The 18,120-nt window shown below is 41.7% G+C and overlaps 1 protein-coding gene across 10 annotated transcripts in view; it reads left to right on the forward strand.

Moving 5' to 3' along the window:
* Positions 1-5,745: 5,745 nt before the first annotated feature.
* LOC116694742 (coiled-coil domain-containing protein 136) overlaps positions 5,746-18,120 on the forward strand; it is a 22,186-nt gene continuing 9,811 nt past the window's right edge. The window contains exons 1-5 of one of the 10 annotated variants that reach the window (XM_032524601.1): positions 5,781-5,987; positions 6,197-6,260; positions 12,824-13,169; positions 16,099-16,173; positions 17,080-17,382. In XM_032524601.1, the coding sequence (XP_032380492.1) occupies positions 6,213-6,260; positions 12,824-13,169; positions 16,099-16,173; positions 17,080-17,382 (772 nt within the window). In that variant the 5' untranslated portion in view covers positions 5,781-5,987; positions 6,197-6,212. Of the gene's footprint in view, positions 5,988-6,118; positions 6,261-6,381; positions 6,649-10,732; positions 10,772-12,823; positions 13,170-16,098; positions 16,174-17,079; positions 17,383-18,120 lie in introns of those variants that run through there. The other 9 variants (XM_032524605.1, XM_032524600.1, XM_032524604.1 and 6 more) reach the window with 9 other exon arrangements.

Here is an 18,120-nt window from a genome sequence, read left to right on the forward strand (position 1 = left end):
TTTCCACGAACACTTAATCAAGGTTATATTGTACTCCATGCTGTGAACAGGTACGCTTTCTGTAAACTGAAACTGTGACTGGTGCGATTCCCATCAGGTTGGATTTTGGTACCCTGGATGCAGATAGTCAGAGAGAGATGGATTAATTTAATTACAGTCACTTTAATTATCCTTCAGTCAACCTGGCACAACATGTAACAGTACAACTCCAACAATATAAATAATGACACACCATGTGAAATATCACCGTCAAACAACAGATAACATGTCACGCACACCGTATTCGACAATACATCAAAAGTACTGCTGCATATCACTGCCAGGGAGCAATAGAGACACACACAAACACACATATCCAGACAAAATGAAGCCTGTATGTGGGTAAACTCAGTGGCACTGCAAAATGGGTCACCTGGCACAGCCCTCTGCATGGTTTATTCTGCGTGACTAGTGCCTGCATGCCTTAAAAGAGGAATAGACACACGGTGACATACAGGAACAGGAATGGGGATGATAGACAGATAGCTTAACTGGGGATCTGCTGCACTCACACAGTGTGTGTGTGTGTGTGTGTGTGTGTGTGCGTAGGTGGACGGGCTGTGTTTCGTGCATTTGTTGAGCAACTAAGGGCCGCTGGGGGCGAAGAAATACTGGTGTGGTGAGGAGATCCTGACTAACACACACGTGGACACAGCCACACACACACAGCCACACACACACACACACACACACTCACACACACACACACACACACACACACACACACACACACACACACACACACACACACACACACACACACACACACACACACACACACGCACACACACACACACACACACACAGTCTTAAAAACAGGGATTATGAGCTATATTTGTAGGTGGGAATGGAGAGCAATGTTTTCTTTCCCAATCTCTCTCTCCTCTGTATTATGTGATCTGAAAAGTGAGCGCTTCCCTTTGATGTGTGCTTTGGTCCTGTGTGTTTTTCACTGCGCTCTCTCTTGCTGCTCCCGGTGCTTATCGGCCTATTCACTGGGCTCCATAATGAGCTGCTAATTATCCCAGGACCTCATCAAGTCTCTCTGGGCTTTTCAGCTAAGCCTCTTCCTCACACAGGTTGGCATGGTGACTGTAGGGGATGTGACCTGTATGGAGGAGGCCACTAAAAGGACAGCCGCAGCTTCACTTCTACTCTCTTCTACTGAGGGGAAGTGAGAGGGACACATTTTGTTTCACTCCTCGGAAGACAAGGAAGAGAGAGGGGAATGTGTGGATAGAATTAGCTTTAAGCTAGGCTGGTTTAAATTTAGTGAATTTTAATTGCATGTGTGTGTTAACAAATAACATTTGTGCTGTTTGTGTGTTTCAGTCACTGTGAGTGCATGAGTTCATATTCTGGGAAAGTTCTGACCTCTCTAGTAACCTCCACACTGATTTGGACCCCTTTGCAGCACTGGGTCCTTCCCATTTCCTGGCTATGGTTTCATGAAAACAGGCCATTTTCTTTTTCTCTGCATTTGCACTATAACATAAAAATGCACCCTGCATCTTGCAAAAAGCCACAGTCTCATACCTCAGCAGGTACAAGATCTGTAGCTGTGATGCTGCAGCGTCTGTGACCAGAATTAAAAGCTCCAATGACGACTACACGGAAACAGCCTGTGAAAACTTCCAGCTATGTTGCAACATTTATCATTAAGGTCTTCATATAAATCACCTCTTAAAATGCCCTAATTCAAAGGCACCTCCGATTTCCTTTAGTTGCTAGGCAACGACAGAGTGCCACAGTGATGCTTGGAGTTAAATGCTGCCAGCCCATTGGAGTAAAAAGGATTGTGGGGTGAATCACAGTCTTTTATAGTTTTGAGCATCCATTACATGTCCAGCTGACAGTGACAATGATTCACTGTTGCTAGAGAGTAATTATACGGCCTGTTGATCCCTTGGGTGCATCCAAAAGCAAATGATGTTAGACGACCTTGTGATATTTGACCACTGCCACTACACAAGCATTTGCACATTAGAATCATTGAATCATTAGAACTGATTTAAGAGATTTAACAACATTCGGTACTTTTGCTGTGTTGAACATTTGATTTGGAGGAACAATGTTTTCATTTGAATTCTATTCTATTTAAAGTCTGCATGCCATATGTGATGTGTGCTATTGGTCTGCATGTGTCTGTGTTTCTTTAAACCTTTAAACCTGTATTCTACTCTGGATTAACCTTTCATGGGACACAATACAAAAATGAGCTTTCGGATCCCTCTTTACCACCTGTTTCTTCTGCTCTCTGCATGTAATCCATAACCTCCAAAATCCTTTTAAAAGCAAACTGCAGACAACGTTATATTTCCCTCGAGACTCAGTGAAGTACTCTCTCTCCTTGGTTTGCTCACAATTTCATTTAGGACCATACACCATGTAAATACAAATAAATTACATATGGGGCATTTGGGACCCTGGGACAGTTGCCAGCTCTACCCAGCTGGTAGAGTATTGGACACATTTAAAGTGTGACCTGATGATGGTGCCAGATGAAAAGTTAAGGGGCTGCCAAAGTTCTTCATTTTGGGCACCGTTGATATCTGCCCCTTATTTCACTGCATTCCATCCACAGTTGTAGAGATATTTCTAAAAACCCAAATTGTCAATTTGGTGGTCAAAATATCAGAGGATCACCAACATTAGCAGGATTTATCCTATGGGGACTATGAATGTTTGAACAAATTATTACGGCAATTACTCTAATAGTTTCTGGAGCCAGGGCTCAGACACATGCATTCCACACATAATCATATTCATGATGCACATTTTTGGGCAAATCGTTTTCAAACACTCCCTTGAAACCATCAATTCCACTCAAGAGTACATGAATAGAGGATGTTGAATGCAAAACCACAGCATTGCATCATCATGCATTTGCATCTGTGTGTGTCCATTTGTGTTACATGATAATTGCAGGCTCACATTCCCGAGGTCTATACTGTACGTAGCGGTGGGTGACTTTTTGAATCTGGACAACAAAGACCACAGTATGAGTGGAGAGATTCCCTGCGTATGACTTCACACTCTCTCACTCTCTTACTCTGTTATAGAACAAACAACTCATCTCTAACACACCCTTACTACAGGGCAATCAGACATTGGCACTTGAAAATACTACAAAAGGAAGCTATAGCGTGGTGGGGATTGTCACAAAGTGTAGCTTCCAACAGCATTCAACGAACACCTTAGAGTACTCTGTAAACACAGATTTAGTTGTAATTAAACTTCACTAAATGGTCACGTAATATTCTTTTCTGTTTTGTTGAAAACATATTAATTACAAAATCAGATTAGTTGTTTGTAATTAACAGAATGCAGTGCACAGATCATATTAGGCACAGATAACTAAGGATGTTAAATTTCTGTATGGGAGGTGGGGTCAATTTAACTGTTCTGCGCTGAAGGGATGCAAAGGCTCATGGGAAAACAATGTGTTCGGAACGGTTTCTGTCCTAGTTAAATTGTGTTTTAATAATGTTCTGTTAATGTTTTGAGTGTGCATTTCTGTTATCTGGGTTTTAGTTTTGTATGGTTGATTTGGTGTTCATCTTAATCTACATTGATTGTTGGTGCTGGGCAGTGAAAATACATAGTAGCTTGTACAAAACATAGAGATTATCAACACTTTAACTTATGATATATTTTGCACTGTATAATGCATTGGGGTACTGCAGTGTTACATGTGTGATCATTTTATTGTTTTATGGAACAAATACCTTGTTTTGAAAATTTCAATATATTCATTTAAAAAAAAAAACAATATTTATATATGAACAAATTATTATTTTAGTATTTGTAAGTACCCTAACGTTTTATATTGGTTATGTTTCTTTGCATGTTTAAAGCTATGGTGTGTAGTTTCTGTAATGTGACAACAAAACTTACAACGCAGTCACATGATGCAAGCCTTCTGTGATTACACAACTGATACAACTTGACCTGTTAAGTTTCACTTTGTGTAAAAACAAAGACGGTTTTAGGCAACCGGTTTCCACACAAACGACTGTTTAAAGTCAACTAAATCTGGATAACAGTATACTTTCGCAATAGCTTTCCATCCTTGCCAATTTGGTTCCGCAAGCAGTTTGAAACAAACAGTGAGGATTATTTTAGTCTTTGACCATGGTTTAATCTGGTATCTGCATTCCTTCTGTGGCAGTCTGCAACCAGGCTCCTGCCACACTTGAGTGACACATGGGCAGATTGAAGCCAGACAGCTCATTATCAACACCTTGTCAGGCAACTCTCTCCTGTCCTGTGTGTGTGTGTGTGTGTGTGTGTGTGTGTGGCTGGTATTGTGTGTGTTGAGGAGACTGTGGGACAACTTCAGCCTCCTTGTCTGGGGATTATAGCTGCCTGAGGAAAGCTGTACAGAGCTACAGAGAAGTGAAGGAAGTGCTTATAAGCAGACAGCAAACTTTTTCAGTCTGGTACCATTTATCCCTTGTTACTTGTTGTCTGTCTCTGAGACATAACTGTTTATTACTGGTACAAACATCCACATGCAGAAACTCAGACTTTCTGCTTCTTTCTATTTCCGTTACTAACTTCTGTTATTTTTTTCTTCAAACATTTCCTCTTTCAGATGTCTGCAGGTTCCGTATGAGAATGTGTGTGACTATATTGTTTGTGTGTATATCTGTGTGCACTTCCTGCTCTCTGACAGTGCTGTGATAGGTATATCCTCCTACTGGGCCAGCCAACGGTTAAGCCTGGCCCTCCTTTCTTCTCTCTCTCACTCTCTCTCTCTCTCTCTCTCTCTCTCTCTCTCTCTCTCTCTCTCTCTCTCTCTCTCTCTCTCCAAGCTAACATATTTTCAGACTTTTTGTCACACCTCCCATTTTTGGCTCCTTATGTACTGAACAGAAGTTGCAAGATAGCAGCTGAAGCGAGAGAGAGACAGAGGTGAGAGACAGACAGAGACCGAAAGATTTGTGGGTGAAGGGTAGTGATAAAAATGGAGGTGAGCGTGTGTGTTTCAGATGCTGTTTATAGTACGGGGCCACTTTTCATTAGCAGTAAACAGAGATAGAAAGAGAGTCAGCAGTGGGAGGAAATGAACAATGGAGGGGAAATGATCAGTTAGCTGCAGTGGTGGCTGTCAGCCTACACTGGAGCAGCCTCATTATAGGTCAATTCATTTGGCTTAGGGGCCAAGGCCGAACGTGCACGGGTGATTGAGGAAGCGTGTGTGTGTGTGTGTGTGTGTGTGTGTATGTGTGTGTGTGTATAGTATGTGTAGTAAGCACAGATAAATGGTAAAAGCTGCAAAGAAATAGTTTGCAAATGTTTTGGTGCTGTGTCAAGTATTCTAATCCTCAACATTGTTTATTAGGAACTAGAAAAGCCAGTTGGAATCTGTATAGTAATTTAGACAGATGCATCATTTGGCAGCTAAAGGATTTGCCAACTCATTCACACTGGTGGACTGAGCTCTCAAATTATTTCACACTTGAAATATATAATATTTAAAATAGTAATACTATGATATAAAAGGGAAGATATCCATATGAATTTGGAGAATTTGGAAACTATTATACCTTACTGTAATAAACATGATTCTAAATCTGGTTGTTGGTGTATGTGTGTGTATACGTGTAATTTGGGGACGAAGGGTGGGGGTGGGGAGGGGAGAGGCGCTGAAAAAAGGGAAGAAGTTGAAAGAATAGTGCAAAATTTGTGGAAGAGAGAGAGAGAGAGAGAGAGAGACATAGAGTGTGTGTGTGTGTGTGTGTGTGTGTGTGTGTGTGTGTGTGTGTGTGTGTGTGTGTGTGTGTGTATGAGAGAGAGAGCGATCTGCGCAGGGAGACGGAGCTTCGCTTCTGGAAAACAGCATCTTTCCCTCCACTCTGCTCCTCCCCTCTTCCCTCTCGGCATCTCTCCCACGCTCCAAAGCTCAACCTTCAGTTTCCCGGATCCTCCCAAATTCTCCCGAGGTATAGTTTATGTGCACTAGATTGTGTGTGTATATGTGCATTGAAGCCTGCACATGTGTGTGTGCGAGTACTCGACGCTGTGCTCAGTACTTTCCGTGTTTCTCTCTCTCTCTCTCTCTCCGTCCCTGCAGCTGAGCTGAGGTGGGCGTGTGGAGCCTCTGACCCTCTCTCGCCCACTCTCTTTCTCTGTCTCTCCCTCTTTGCTACAGCTACAGGGGGCTATGGATGGACTGCGTTTACCTCCACTCATCGAGGAGGCTTTGGACTCTACAGGTCTGTGCAGCTGTTTTGGCAGTGTGTGTGTGTGTGTGTGTGTGTGTGTGTGTGTGCTTGTTTATCCGTGATTCTGTGCAGTTAGCTGTGGTTATTTTTAGACCTGCACTCCAGATCAGATATGATCAGCAAGAAAAGGCAGAGAGGTCGATGTTTGTCTCTGCTGAGAAAGAGTGTCTACTCCTGAAGTGAGGGATGGGGTGGTGAACTGAGGAGGTGGAGGAGCTGGAGAGAGGTGGCCACTGGCCAGGTGGTAGATGGAGGGGAGAATGTTGTGGGAGCCTGTGTTTATTAGGAGCTGTGGTCGAGCTGACAGACTGGCTGACGAGTGGGCATTACTGTCAGCTATGGCTTCTGTGGACATTTAATGGAGGCGACACGCTGCCAGGTACAGTAATAATAGATGGCTGGCAACCAGAGGCAGGAAATGATGTAGCTAGCCTTTAGTCTGTCTGCATGTTATTCTAAGTCTGGTTGAGAATTGATTCAGTGTGGAATCATGCATTGTTGGATACTTTTATAGATCAGTTTTTTTTTAATACTTTATGCTTAGATTGTTTTGAGCTCCAAAATTAGGTCTTGTTGTAGACTTGCTTCAAATGCATGATGAACAGCTGTTGTCAGGCTTGTTTGCTAACTTCATACAACTGACTGTTGCTATATGACATTTGGCACAATGTGTCTTCACATATCCAGTACTGCGTATAATTGTATTCAGGGAAGAATCTGTGGAATGTTTCTCGTGTCTTTGTGTCCCAACAAGGACAAAGAGTGTGTTTTCTTCATGTTTTGAATGGGCGTATAGACAGAGCAGCTCTGTGTGGGACACTCCTAGGAGGATGTTTATTGGTGTGGAGGGGCTCAGAGAGAATCCCAGGTCAGCAGCCCTTTGACCATTGGCTAGGTCGCCAGAATCAGGCTTCCTCTTCCTGTGTAGTACTGTCCTAAAATTGAACTTTCGATAACAAGCATTTGGCAGATTATCTCTTAATGCCTGCTCTTCAGTCAGTTGTAGACTTATTAAACCACTTTGTTCTAAGTGTTCAGTGAGTCATTTCCTTTAATGCATCTATGATGCTGGGGCCTGCGTATTGACCATCATGCAGCTCACAAGATTATTCCTGCAATCTTAACTCTAGAGACCTCTTGTCTTTCATCAGTCTGAGGTCTGCTTTTAAAGCTGGAAATTCATAAGAAGGATAGACATAGAGCAAACAAAAAGGGGATTGATCAAAAGCTAGTCTCTTTTTGCATTACATAAAATAATAAATGGATTAAAGGGCATTCATTCTGTCCTGGCCGAGGTTAATACTAGCTAGATTTCAGTCTGGGTTCTTAGAAAAAGGTGACTTTGTTCTAAACTGTAGGCTCTAGGCTTTATTTTCAATGTTTTTTCATTCCTGTCGGAAATTAATTCTGCACTGCACTAAATTAAATGCTTCTAAAAACACTTGACACATGTACCAACAGGAAATACAGATGCTCTAACACAAACACACTCCCACTGATCTTTGACATTTGCGAGTTGTCTGTGTATCTTCCATATTGTTCCTCCCACTTGCACAAGTCGCCAACCATATTCTCTCTCCATCCTTCTCTCTGTTTTCCCACTCAATATCTCTTCCCCCTCTTTCAATCGCAATGCTCGGCTCTCTTCTGCGCCCACACACGCTTGAAACACACACACATACACACACACACACACACACACACACACACACACACACACACACACACACACACACACACACGCACAAACCTTTGCACCTGCCAGTGCCTCAGCCCACACAGCATTTCTCTCCTGTCCTCTCCTGCTTTTCCCTGCACTCCTCTCCAGTTTACTCTCTCGAACTAACAGCAAAGTTGCTGCCTGAGATAAACTTTGTAGATCTGGGAGGTGCATGGACCTCTGAGAAAAACAACAATGTGAGATTCTCACATAAGTGTTTAATATGGTTAATCAAATGACAACAAATCTTGCATGTTTTTCTACCCTCAGGCATCCCAGCTTCTTCTCCCTGCACCACCCTATCCCCATTTCCCCCCATCAGACTTAACAGGCTTTCAAGGCACTGCAGGTCCCTGAAAAAATAGAGTGTGCCACGTTTGTTATATTTCGCTTGGTTGCATAATGGAAAACGTTAGTTCCATGAACCTTCCTTTCTGCAGCTTATTCTATGGATTAAAAAAAAAAAACTTTACTTCTCCCTTGCAGAAATGCTCTGCACTTTCAACCTATCATTAGCGGGCCCTCTCTCTTCCTCTGGGTCATTATCCTTTTTGGATTTGGCAGCTACATGGTGAGCTGTGGTACCCCTCTTTCCTCTGTGATTATGTGATGTAAAACCTTCCTAAGAGATTGCTTTCAGGTGGGAGGTACTGATTTATGATCAAATGGATTGGTACAGCATCACTTGTTTTCATGCTTTGTACTGTCACTATTCATAACCCCTAATGGAATAGCTACACAACAAGCACATGTACACGCACATATTGCACCACCACACAACCACGCATGTTCCCATAAAAAGCAAATTACCTGAATCAGTCACCTACAGTAGGTGCACACTGACACAGCTTTTGTTTAATCTTATCTAATGAGGCCAAGTTACATCTCATTCTAACAATGCATCTCTATTCCATTGACCCACTTTCTCTTATTTCGCTTTGAAAGTGCAAACATGAATTTCCCATTTAAATAACAGAGCGGCTCATTAAGTCAGCCCAACTCTTTGGTGCTTGTTATTCCTGTCTTTTCTTGTTGTCTCCTGCTACGGTTCTTCCTCTATCTCCCTAAAGTTTTCAGGCTCCAAGTACAGAGAGAGAGAGAAAGAGGTATTAACCTCATGACCCCTGTAGCTTGCTCCTCATCTCAACCTGTTGAGTCTCCCACAGCTTGAAGTCAGAAAATGTCATGCTGACTTCACTCTGTGGGCAACTTGATTATTGCTATGCTCTCTATTCATTAGCAATATAGATCATATTCATATTCATCATTAGCAAGGAAAACATCCATAGTCTGCAGCAGAATCACAATGATGCCGCCAGGCTTTTAACTGACACAAAGAGGAGTAACCAATCCTTGCTGCCCTTGACTGGTTACCATTGAGTTTTAGAATTGATGTCACTACTGGTTTTTAAAGCCCTGGACTGCCTGGCTCCTATCTGTGATTTGCTATACTCTCCATGAGCCAAACCGATGCTTGAAATCCCCCGGCAGGGCTCTACTAAAGGTTCAAAAATCTTGTCTTGTCACTGAAGGAGACCAGGCCTTTGCTGTTTGGTCACCTCAGTCGTGGAACTCCATGCCTGGAGCAGGCAGGCAAGCTTTGGGGCTTTCAAATCTCTTCTAAAGACTCACTTTTATTGTGTGGCCTTTTCAAAACTGTTTCTTATATAACTGTTGGTTTTGAAAAGTGCTATACAAATAAAGTTATTATTATGAAAGGACACCTGATAAGATCACTCTGTGGGGAAAAGCAAAAAGTAGATGGAAATATTTCTATTCCAATCAAAAGTGTGGACAAAACAAGCTTTATTTCCATGGTGATTTGCCGTTTGGTAAAGCCCTGGTGTGCAGAGGTCACCATGGAGATGAACTAGTGCATGGCTTTACCTGACTTGTTCCAGTTTCATCAGGAAGTGAGCAGCTTGTGTGCCTTCAGGCCATATCATAATTCCTCCTTCCTTGCATCTCTCTTATTGTCTTCTCCTCTTTACACACCAAAATTGAATAGCCTTCTTCATTTTATAGGGAATGGAGCAGACCCTGTGCCACATTTAAAGCATATGCCGCACCTGGTTACATAAAGCAGAATGAAAAAAGAAAATTGAGATAGTAAAAAACCTGTTGAGGTAAAACGCTACCTGCTCTATAACAAGAATGAACTTAACCACATATTAAACATATTTAATATACATAACTATGGATCTAACTGCCAACTCATACTGAATATTTTATGGAGAAAGGCTTGCCTGTGGTGCCAGGTAAAACCAGCTCTGTCCCACATCCTCTAGCATGCCTCTGTTTGCTTAAATTGTCACTCTGCTCCTCAACATTCGAAAAGTGCATATTTCCTCACACTCTTCACTCCATCACTGAACATCGAATCAGAAGCTAAACAAAAAAGCTTGTGTTGCCACATTACAGTAATTTTTTTTAATTTAATCTCAGCACTTCCAAATTCTGACAAAGAACACTCAGCCTTGCTTGTTGTCTCCTTTCTAAAGTGGAACCATGTTTGCAGTGACATACTCAATGTGTTTTGCTGCAATGTGATAAGGAAAGAATGTGCTGTGGCTAGATAAAGCCATCCTCCCCCAAGAGCTGTAACACTGCTCCTGAGATGACTCTCCTGCCCGTCCCTGCTGTAGTATGCAAGCAGCATCCTTCTCTAGCGCAATCCCTGCATGACTAAAGCCCAGCGCTGTGCTAACGAATGCTGTGGAGTGATCACAGGTATCACTGCAGCTGATTCTGCTGCATAATGTGTTTGACATTCACGCACATGGTGAGGTGATAACGTTTTCTTAAGAACTGAAATGAACAAAACAAACAAGCTGTTGGGAATAGTTAAGAAGGCAGATGGTATGGGAACACTGGATAATAGGGATGGCAAGGAGGTTTCATGGACTTGATGGTCACAGAATAATATGTTGTGGGATGCTGTCAAAGGAAGTTAAAGACAGTTGAGAAATGCTTTCTTGTCCATTATATTAACGGATGTCCTAAACAATTTCTCAATGCCCAGCAGCAGTACCAAAAGTGTATAAAAGTTTTTACATTGTACTTCCTAATTCTTGTCATGTTTTCCCTGGAATCTGTGTTAAAGTTTGTTTCTGATCAGCTGCAGTTTGAGCCCATTGGAGGACTGTCTGAAGGCTACAAAACCTAAAACACAGCATTCGGATGTGAATGATATTCAGTGGGGAGCTTTTTGTCTCTTGATGGCCTTTAGTTGCCGCTGGCAATACAAGCAGCTCTAAACTCTCCCTGCCACATGGTCCAGCTTTCTTCTTTTTAACTCATTACGCCAGCATCAAAGTTTAATGACAAAATAGTCCAGTGCTCATAAAACCTCTCACATGCCTCTCAGGGGCTACATTGTTTAAATTAACATTATTATGAGACAGGAAGGGTGTAGCTTTCTGCTAATGTCATACAGACAAAATATATGTTGTAATATATGTTGTAAGTGCTTGGTTATGTTGGACATAGTTATATCTAGTTAGGGGAACAACAAGGCAGAGAAATTACCACAAGAGATGGAAGAATCCCCTGAGCCGAGATCCCACCAGTAGCATCACTTCTAATTAGATAGATTTTTAGTTAACGCTTTACTGTGTCCCCTGCTGCACCTTTTCCTCTTCACATGGCTCTATTCCCATCTCTCAGCAAACACCATTCCCCTCTCCCATCCTCACGCTGCTTTCTGAGTAAAAACAGCAATTTTGAGGCACTCTGAGACTATTTACACATGAATGTGTGATGCTACATATCAATTTATTTCTGAGATTGAGCTTGACCCTGGATGGCATGTCATTGAGAAATAAGAGATAAATGATGGCAGGCCAGTGTGTGATGTAAGCAGAATTGCCAGGGAGGAGACAGTAACTGAGGCACAAGGTTTTTTTTTAACCTATAACTCCACCTGAGAACAAACTAACACTGTAAATATAATCTCCATTTAGATCTGGCCTTTCCTGCCTGGCGGCAAATCTCATCTGACTAATGGGAATAGACTTTCCCTCCGAGTCAAATGGAAATTTACCGTCATGTTGTTGACGATGTTGTGCTGTAGATGATGCCTTCCCTTCTAGTCTGACCAGCTCTGCATTTGCCTTCGCAGCTCTAACAAGCAACAGCTGTTATAATGTCTAACCAGGTTTAGCCCTACATCATATACATTGTGTCATTGGGCTTTACAGGCCCACATTAACAACAGCTCAGTCCAGGCTGTCTACAAGGAGAAAGAAAACCAACACAAAAAAACAAAAGAAAACGGCAGACAACAGTGTAATGTGACACATTACAGTGTAATACAAGAGAGGGATGTGTGTTTGTCACATCATACAGTATGAGTTGTAGCTTGTGTTTTTATGATCTTGGAGGTGCATTGCTGAGTGGTGAGTCATAGTGACTCACAACTCACCCTTCCCCCCCTTCTCTTTCAGCATTGTGTACTGTCAGCTATCTTACTCCACCTACTGGTCAGAAATGTAATTTCAGTGGAATCTAAAACAAACCTGTCTTATAGTAAAATTTTTATCAGTTGTCATCAACAAGTGTTATGGATTAAGCATGGATTTCTTGTTTCTTGAATCGCATAAGAGGGGTTGTCAGTAATTTTGTATATTTAAATTAGTGTGTTTAATTAAGGTACATGAGTGTGAAAGAAGTTGGAGTACAACAGACTCAAATGCTCATTTAATCACAAGATGGTGCTGTTGATTCAAAAGAAAACAAGAAGTACTGTGTTTAAGCATGACGGCATTTAGGTTGATGACAGAGAGGTAATTGTCACCTGTAAATCTCTCTTCCTGTCTCCCTCTCCCCCTGCCAGGCATCCCTTTCTAATATCGCTGTCATCTTTTCATCAGATGACCCTTGCGATCTGAAAGCAGAGTGCAGCCCCACCATGGACAAAGAGATGACAGCAAAGGAGAGATGCGTTCTGGAGAACAACGAGAAAGAGGAAATGGACCAGGAGAGAGCTCAGGAGGAGGAGGAAGAAAAGAAGTTGAAGGAGGAGGAAGGTGAAGGGGAGGAGAAGGGAGATCCGGAGGATCCGCTGACAGAGGAGCAGGAGCTGGAGGAGCTGAGGGCACAGGTGCTGCAGCTGCTGCTAGAACTGGACGATGCCAGAGATACCTCCAACAAACACCAGGAGAGCTTCCATGAGCTGCAAGGTGAGACCTCTCGCCTTGGACATGACTGTCAATAACAAGATTGTATGTGTATACTATTAATTGATCATTTATTGTAATGCTTAGAATCATTAATATTCCTCTATCACAATTTTGTATCCTTTATTTACCACTTATTTCACATCCATCTGACTTGAAATCAAAATCTATGAAACCAAATGCAAACATCTTTCACATACCCGTCTTCGTGGGAAAATGTATTGGCATTTAAAGAGAAATGCTGCCATTTGTCAACTTGTCATTGTCATGTTTTTGTGTGTGTGTGCGGTTTTTATTTTAAGATTATTTTTGCGGCGTTTTTTAGGCCTTTATTTAGATAAGACAGCTGAAGCCATTAAAGGGGTGAGAGAGGGGAAAGGGCAGCAGAGGGCCGCAGGTCACAGTCGAACCAGGGCCTGCTGCGTCGAGTAGTAAACCTCTATATATGGGAGCCTGCTCTACCAACGGAGGTATCCAGGTGCCCATGTTGTTTGTGTTTTATGACTATTAATCATGACATTTGTGAAACGTAAACTGGGGCAAGGAACTGAAGAAGCTAAAGCTTTCCCAAAAACTGCAAGAGCAATCATCTCAAATACTTAAGTATTTTTGGAATATCCTGGAAATCCCTGAAGCTCTTGTAGTGAACTAAATAAAACATGTAGTGCAATTAGCTACAACTGGAATCTCTTTTAAAATAGGAATTTAAGAACATATGTACTTTAAATAAAAAAAACACAAGATAAATTTAAAGCTAGCCACCGAAAACTGTTAAATAAATATGAGCTGCACAAACATGGCGGGTATGTCAGTCGCAAGTTGGGCAAAAAGTGGATAAACCGTGCTATGCAGGGGCCAGTTTCAACAATTTGCAAGATGTTAATTGCCTCTTCCTATAACTTTGACACAATTTACCATTCAAAACAAATGCTATATTTGCAACCCAGATACAAGCATAAGAGAGCTTGACTCGTAAAAGTATTTGCAATTTGCATTCGACAGTAATTTGTAAAACGTGATGCTGCCACCATTTTTGATCTGAGTGTTCTAATCTCTTTAGTGAAATGGGCTGCATTTCACTACAACTGATCACCATCATTCCTGCACTTGCGTTACTTGACTCCAGGTGTCTCCAATCTCTACAATGGAGGTGGTGAGTAAAATGTTATCCGAACCAACAAACTGAGTGGACAAAACATGATCAAACATAAAAATGAATTACTAATAAGCCAAACAATAAATTATTTGCAACTAAACACTAACATTTATCGCAATTCTGCAATCTGCAGTTGTCCCTCTCTATGAATCATGTAAAAAGTATGTCATGATTTTGGATTCAACTACTATTGTAATGAAATAAAACAAACAATGCACTTAGCATCTTAGTGACTCTTTACATTTTCTCAGTTCTTTATATCCAAATACAGAAGAAAACTCGGTGTCCTCCGCCTGGACAGCTTAACTTTCCACCCGAGACATCTCCTGTTCATCACAATCTAGTTGAACATTTAGAAGCATAAATGTTTATATGCAGTCACTGACGCAGTCATTTCCTCAAGGCACTAAATGAAGCATCACATCATACCTTAGAAATGATGAGCTTAACATTCAGGGACACTAGCAGTGAGTAAGGCCTTGGGTATGGGGCTACAAGTGAGCTCAGTGTGTGTGTATGTGTGTGTGTGTGTGTGTGTGTGTGTGTGTATGTGTGTGTGTGTGTGTGTGTGTGTGTGTCTGTGTGTATGTGTATATTTATAAGTGTGTGTATGTGACTGTCTCATACTAAAAGTCATGGCGTGGTGAGCTCAGTTGTTTGTTTGGCAGCGGGAGAGGCATTCCTCAGACAACTGCGTGCATGCTGAGGGAAGCTTCCAGACTGGGTGTCCTAGACCACAACGAGAAATCACTATTGGTCAACTCCCACTGGGAACAGTCAGCTGTTCAGACTGCTGGCAGCTGTTGGGGGGGTTGGAACTGTGAAGTTGGTGGGGGTCCTGAGTGTACATGGTCAGAGAATGGCGGAAGGTGAGGTACAGGTAAAAATCAAGGGCCTATAGATGATTATTTATACAAGCTGCCAATCACAGCTTGTATCATGAAAACAAGGGTAGATTCCATGCCAGCAGAAGAAAAATCTGAAACACAATGTTGCTGATTAAAGGATCCCCGTGACAACCGTTGATAGTGAGTTTTAAATGTTTAAACAAGACTAAGAGTGTATGGCCATGCTAGCAGTACATCTGTGAGGATGTTTCGATCACAATGACAATGCTAATATGCTGATGTTAGGTCAGTATAATGTTCACAAAGTTTATGTAAATTCATATCTGCTAATTAGCACTAGACTCAAAGTACAGCTAGGGCTGATAGGAATGTAATTGGTTATATATATATATATACTAGGAAGCGTAAATACAAGGGTGAACAAGAAAATGTTTTTTTTTTTGTAATTTAAATGAATTGATTTAAGAATAAACAGGCTTAACTGACCTTCCTCTGTATTTAACGAGCAGCTTTTGTTGTATTATAACCATTAGTGAATCCGCCCGAAGGATCCTAGAGAAAGGACTTGGCATGACACACTAATAAGGACCAAAAAGAAACAATACAAACTTGGCAGCAAACCAAAAGCAGCAAAAATAATCTGCCTAATTTTGTTCTTCTGTAGATAAAAGTTATAAGAATAAGGAAGTGAAGACTGTTTCATGAAATGGATATTAGTAAAATGCATATACTAACAAATTGTATAGTAATGCTGATGGTTCGGCTAACATTGTATTTAACACAAAGACCTGCTTGTGTTATTCAGTCAGGCCTCAAGGTTGAGGCTTATCAAGTTGTCATCTTTCCATTGGCCTGCTGAACTGACATTTTCCTCTTATCTCCCCCCCCCCTCTCCTCCACTTCTCTCCTCACTTAACCTCTCCACCAGGTCTGCTGGAGGATGAGCGTCTGGCCAGTGCCCATCAGGCTGAAACCTTCACACGCCAGATCCAGAATCTCCAAGGTATCAACATAATTAAATGCTCAACAGAAGTTCTGTTCTTAAATAAACCCAGACAATAACTATGAATATTTTACAGACACAGGAAGAATAATCAAAAATCAAATTCAGATATTGCATATTACGTTTCTCTTTTCTGTCAATAGCTCAATGCCAATTTCACTCTGTAAGCTGCCAGTGAGAACAATTTGTTAGCATTAATCAATAGGACTTCCATCTTGTATGTCACTGTATGGATTTCTATTGTCCCGCTAGTTCTCTAATGAATATTCTCAGACAGAAAGTGCTACTTAAGTATGTTGGGAGTTGATTGACTGGAACACGTTAAATGCTTGCAATCATTTGGGTTATTGATTTGGGGGCATTTTTTAAGAAATCATTCACACCGAAACACAATTATTCTTCAAAAAGCTTAAATGAGATTTGTGCTTAATCATGAGGGGTCAATAAAAAACACCCCAAAACCAACTCATCCCAAAAAATCCAGGATAAGGGCTCTGAGGACAGGAAAAGAAAAAATAAATGAAGAAAAGAAAAAACCCAAACCTTACAGTAAAAGAGACAAAGAAAAAAGGAAAAAGGAGGAACAAGATATTGTTTTTAAAGCTGCAACTTATTTTTCAGTCAGTTGGAGGAATGCAAAACTATTTCACGACGTATCTGCAAGAATTATGTCTGAACTTTTTAATTGAGTTAATACTAGTTTTATTGCCATTGCCTTTTATTGCTCTCTTGTTTTTTGAGAGGTGGAGATGATTTTCCTCTCCTGAAAATACGAAATTAATAATCTGACCCTGAGAAAAAGGTATGTTACTATAAGTTACATCAGCTCCACACACACACACACACACACCCCACCTACCTACTGATGCAGTCTCACCTACACATCTCCTCCTCCTCTCCCCCCAGCCCAGCTGCGTTCTGTGCAGGAGGAGATGGACAGCCTGGAGGAGGAGAAGGAAAGCGAGCTGGCCGAGGCCCAGGAGGAGCTGCGCATTGCTCAGGAGGAGGTGATCCTGCTCCAACAGGCGGCAGAGGAGGCGGCAGCAGAGAGGGAGAACGACATTGCCTCGCTGCAGGAGGAGCTGTGTCGCCGACGGGCCGAGCTGCAGCGCCTCAGCGAGGAGACCCAAGAGTATGAGTTGGAGATCACCACGCTGAGAGCTGAGATCAGCATGAAGAGTCAGCGCAGAGAGGCCGAGAGGAAAGAGGGTGAGGGACGTGGAGCGTGGAGAGTAGAGATCAGTGTAGTAATAGATGAGAAAAAAACAGAAGACGACAGATATACTATGGGGCTTGAAAGTTTGGGCACCCCAGGTAAAATGTTTTATTAATGTGCATAAAGAAGCCAAGAAAAGATGGAAAAATCTCCAAAAGGAATCAAATGACAGATTAGACATTTGTATATTATATCACAAAAAGTTAGATTTCATTTCCATCATTTACCCTTCAAAATAACAGAAAACAAAAAAATGGTGTCTGCAAAAGTTTGGGCACCCTGCAGAGTTAATACCTTGTACTGCCCCTTTTGGCAAGTATCACAGCTTGGAAACGCTTCTTGTAGCCTGCCAAGATTCTTTCAATTCTTGTTTGAGGTATCTTCGCCAGTTCTTCCTTCCAAAAGTCTTCCAGTTCTTTGAGATTTCTGGGCTGTCTGTCACGCACTGCTCTTTTAAGGTCTATCCATAGATTTTCAATTATGTTGAGGTCAGGAGATTGTGAAGGCCATGGCAAAACCTTCAGTTTACGCTTCTTGATGTAATCCACCGTGGATTTTGAGGTGTGTTTAGGATCATTATCCATTTGTAGAAGTCATCCTCTCTTTAACTTCAGCTTTTGGCAGATGGCATCAAGTTAGCGTCCACAATTTGCTGAAATTTTATTGAATCCATTTTTCCTTCTACTTGTTAAATGTTCCCTGTGCCACTGGCTGCAATACAACCCCAAAGC

The sequence above is a fragment of the Etheostoma spectabile genome, chromosome 8 (genome assembly GCF_008692095.1).
Source record: "Etheostoma spectabile isolate EspeVRDwgs_2016 chromosome 8, UIUC_Espe_1.0, whole genome shotgun sequence".
Classification (NCBI taxonomy): Eukaryota; Metazoa; Chordata; class Actinopteri; order Perciformes; family Percidae; genus Etheostoma; species Etheostoma spectabile.